The sequence below is a fragment of the Jaculus jaculus genome, chromosome 4 (assembly GCF_020740685.1).
Source record: "Jaculus jaculus isolate mJacJac1 chromosome 4, mJacJac1.mat.Y.cur, whole genome shotgun sequence".
In the NCBI taxonomy this organism is placed as follows: Eukaryota; Metazoa; Chordata; class Mammalia; order Rodentia; family Dipodidae; genus Jaculus; species Jaculus jaculus.
Genome location: NC_059105.1, coordinates 52,640,094 through 52,643,978, shown reverse-complemented (window position 1 = coordinate 52,643,978; position 3,885 = coordinate 52,640,094). Strand labels below are relative to the sequence as shown.

Genomic DNA, 3,885 nt, shown 5'->3' with positions numbered 1-3,885 from the left:
GATGTCTTCCAATTCAAACTTTACTCAGTTTTCAGAGGAAATAGAATACTGAGAAACATAGGTAAATTGCAGCCATTTTAAGTTCACATTCCCCAAACACCATTTGTTTTTAAATCTTCCTGTACTCAAACCAGAAAGAAAGGTAAAATATGTAACACATCAAGATTTTTCTTTGGGGAAGATGACGGTGAAAAAAGCCACTTACCAGCAAATGTGCTTACATAGCTCTTTTCCTTTCAGAAATGTGGAACAGTTGCAAACATGAGGATTTCCTAGTAAAACCTTTAAAGAGAAATATACTCAAAAATGCCAGTTAAATTTTAGAGTTAGAACTCTCAAATGTCAAAAGTGGGTGGTGATTATAAATTCCTAAGCAAAATGTCTACCTTAAATTCCAGCACTCACAAACAAAAATAGACCAACCACTGACTCCCATCTCTTCCTCCTGACACTTGGCAGTAAAGACAGTGAAATTCCTAAAGTGAAAACACCTGTGACTTTGGAGATTGCGTCACCAAAGCTCCAGTGAAAAGTCTATGTGGTTTTTCTATCACTTCCATCCCATGTCAGCAGTATTCATTACTAGAGTACATGTAGGAATATTGACATCTCCAAAATTAACTGCAGGTTTTATTTTGAATCACTGTCCCTCTGTCGTAGTCCCTATACACCTATAATTTTCAATTTCAACATTTGAATATTTCTGGTAAAAACAATTAAAATTACCTTCATCATTACCTATTTCTGCATTGTAAAGTCTGCCCCTCACCATTTTAAATGCAAAATTTAAGGTAACTTTGGGGCTTGGCATTTTCTTCATGTTTCTATGTTTAATCAATATACTATCTTTGTTTTTACCTAGATGTATTTATTACTACCTTATGGATTTGGGCATCTATTTCATTAAAATCTTGACTTATGTTCTGGTCAATATGCCAAGAAAAAAAAAAAAAAACAAACAGAGTTAGGGTAAAACTAAGTTGATATATAACTGGATCAGAACAGATCAGAAGAAATAATTTGGTTTAGTGACTCCAAACTGAGTCTATCAACAGAATCTTCTGAGAAAAAAATAACCTAAGCAATACACTATTACTACTACACTCTGGGTTAATTTTTCATTTTCTCTTTGCTTTGATTTACAACTTGCATCATGAGTTAAGACAGTTTTTAAGACACCAGATCAAAATTGGTCAAAGTTTTAAATATCATTCTCCTAAAATTATTAATTTTGTTTTTTCAAGGTAGGATCTCACTCTAGACCAGGCTGACCTGGAATTCAGTACGTAGTTTCAGGGTGGCCTTGAACTCACAGTGATGGTCCTACCTCTGCCTCCCAAATGCTGGGATTAAGGGCATGTACCACCATGCCCGGCCTAAACTATTAATTTTTAAGGAGTGGAGCTAAACACCCTTGTAATCCAGTTCATTATGGATTTTATTTTTAACAATATTTTATTATTTATTATTATTATTTGACAGAGAAAGAGGGGGGGAGAGGGAGGGAGGGAGGGAGGGAGAGAGAGAGAGAGAGAGAGAGAGAGGGAGAGAAAGAAAGAGAAAGAGAAGGCATGGGTGCTCCAGGGCCTCCAGCCCCTGCAAACGAACTCCACACAAGTGCGCCCCCTTGTGAATCTGGCTAACGTGCGTCCTGGGGAATCCAACCTTTGGCTTTGCAGGCAAACGCCTTAACTGCTAAGCCATCCCTCCAGACGCTGGATTTTATTTTTATTTTTTGCATTTGAAATTTAATTTTATTGAATAGGATTAATTTTATACAAGATTAACTTGGAAAAAAAAGGATACTAAATTCAACAAATTATGTAATCAACAGGATAGAAAAGGATGTTTTGACAAAGTGCAGAGTGTTAAACTGTATTCAGTCCTTTAAAATATGTGGTATTAACTAAATTTTCCAAATCAACTGGGGGGTGGTGTGCTGACTGATTTTTGACAATAAAGAATGAGACATGTAATTATAAAATATCTATGGTCTTTCTGCTGCATAAGAATAGGAACTTTTATTCACTGAGGCCTTTCCAATGCCTCAGACTTTATCCTTTAATGAGGCTGTATTATTGCTTTGGTGGGAATAAAGGGAAACCGATTTTATTTGGCGAGTGTTACAGAGAAATTGATTTTTAGTTAGCAAAGGCTTTGCAGATTGTAGGATACTCATTGACTTGCAGAGCTAACGACCATCCACAAGTTTTCTAAGAATACCATAATGCAAGCCAAATAGTCATTTAAATATACGTTCTCTGACATTTTTTTCTGCCCTACCGGTCAAGGTCCATCAGTTTATAAGATTAATTTGCAATCGGAGGTTCTAAGCACCTACAAAAACACTGTTCTGCTGAGTACTCCTTCCTTTTGCACATTTGGAGAGTGTGGGGGAGTACTGGCGGGAATGGGCACTGGGTTGAGGGCTCACTGTGTGCAGGGCCTGGGAGGGGCCTGAACCCACGGACTGTAGGGGGGAACCCCGCAGCCCGCGTGGGCCGTGGGCGCCGGGCTCGGGAGAATGGGCGGTAGTTACTCTGAAATCCCCGAATTCGGGCTCCTCCTCCCTCAGCAGGAAGCCGGTGGGGCCCATCTCCCGGAGGAGGTAGATGCTGCTGTTCAGCGCCTGGTCTTGTTGCCAGCTGAGGCTGTCGCTCAAGTGTCTCCGCCTTTCCAAGGCTTGACATCCTCCGCGAAGCATCCTGCGGGCGGCCGGAGGAGGCGGCCTCGGGTCTCTATGGCAACAGGAGCGCGCGGCCCGGTTGCCTTGGTGACGGCGGTCCGGCTCTCCGGAATCCCGGCGTGCCTTGCGGGGGGAGCTAAAATCCCGGATGGGATGGGGTAATCTGCAGCGTCAGTCAGCCGTCCCTTCAGACCAGGTCTAATAATAGGAGCTGGGGGCCCGAGGCTGAGCTGCAAACCTCTGGCCTCCCCTCGCGGATTGCTCTCTACCAGAGCTGGTGAGGACCGTGTCAGGACAGGCGCCGTCCAGTTACACTTTGGGGCCCGGAAGCTGAAATTAGCTTCTGTTGCTTAAGCCTCCTTATCAGCGACCCTAGGGTGATAACGTGCTCACGGTGAGCAGAGACTGACAGGGTCTCTTCTCGCTCGCTCTCTCTGTCTTTTAGAACAAGGAGAACCTCTATAAATTACATGTTTGGGTTGTGGCACATTATTCCTTGGGATCTGAGTTTACAAAGCTCTAGCTTAAGGAATAAGGTTTCTCAAAGTGTGCACTGTTGACCTAGTCCAAATTGTTTCTGAACTATGTCACTACTTTCTATGCGCAGACCTGTGATAAAGTATGGGCCAACATTTGAACTGTAATTAATCTGAAAAGAAGCCATGCTGCCCGATGTTTCTTGGATATTGAACGTCGGAGAGAACACTGCTTGGCCCAGTAGCATAAACAAGGACAGAAGGTGTTACTATTATTTTATTATGTGAAGAAACTACAAATAGATTAACTTCAGAGCAGGACAGGAGAAAATAGCATTGGCCACAATGTGGTAAAAGGTGATAGCAAAGACACCTTTCACACTCACAGTGTCTGGATAAACACTGTGGGACCTCAGATCTTACAGGCTGAATTTTGTTTCTGCATAATAAGAACTAAGATACATTCTACTGTCCTTCTATTGTTAGCACTGCCAAAACATTGTCAACACAATAAAACGTCAGCAAAGTAACCATTATACATTAGAAAACAGCCCTGAGCACAAAATAAATTATACGTTTAATTGTATACATAAATAATAATTTAAGAGTTCAAAACAAATAAATGACAATTCACATTTTATTTTGAAAAACTTTATTAATTTTATTTAGCGTGTGTGTGTGTGTGTGTGTGTGTGTGTGTGTTTATGTGAATGTTGTTTAACT

General features: G+C 41.1%; 1 protein-coding gene across 1 annotated transcript in view; it reads right to left on the bottom strand.

Annotated features, from left to right (window-relative positions):
• Positions 1–2,704, bottom strand: part of Zswim2 (zinc finger SWIM-type containing 2) — a 24,614-nt gene extending 21,910 nt beyond the window's left edge. Inside the window, exons 1-2 of the mRNA XM_004660272.2 lie at positions 2,540–2,704; positions 206–282 (exon numbers count right to left, since the gene is read on the bottom strand). Coding sequence (XP_004660329.2) covers positions 206–282; positions 2,540–2,704 — 242 coding nt within the window. The remainder of the gene's footprint in view (positions 1–205; positions 283–2,539) is intronic.
• Between the last annotated feature and the right edge of the window lie 1,181 nt (positions 2,705–3,885).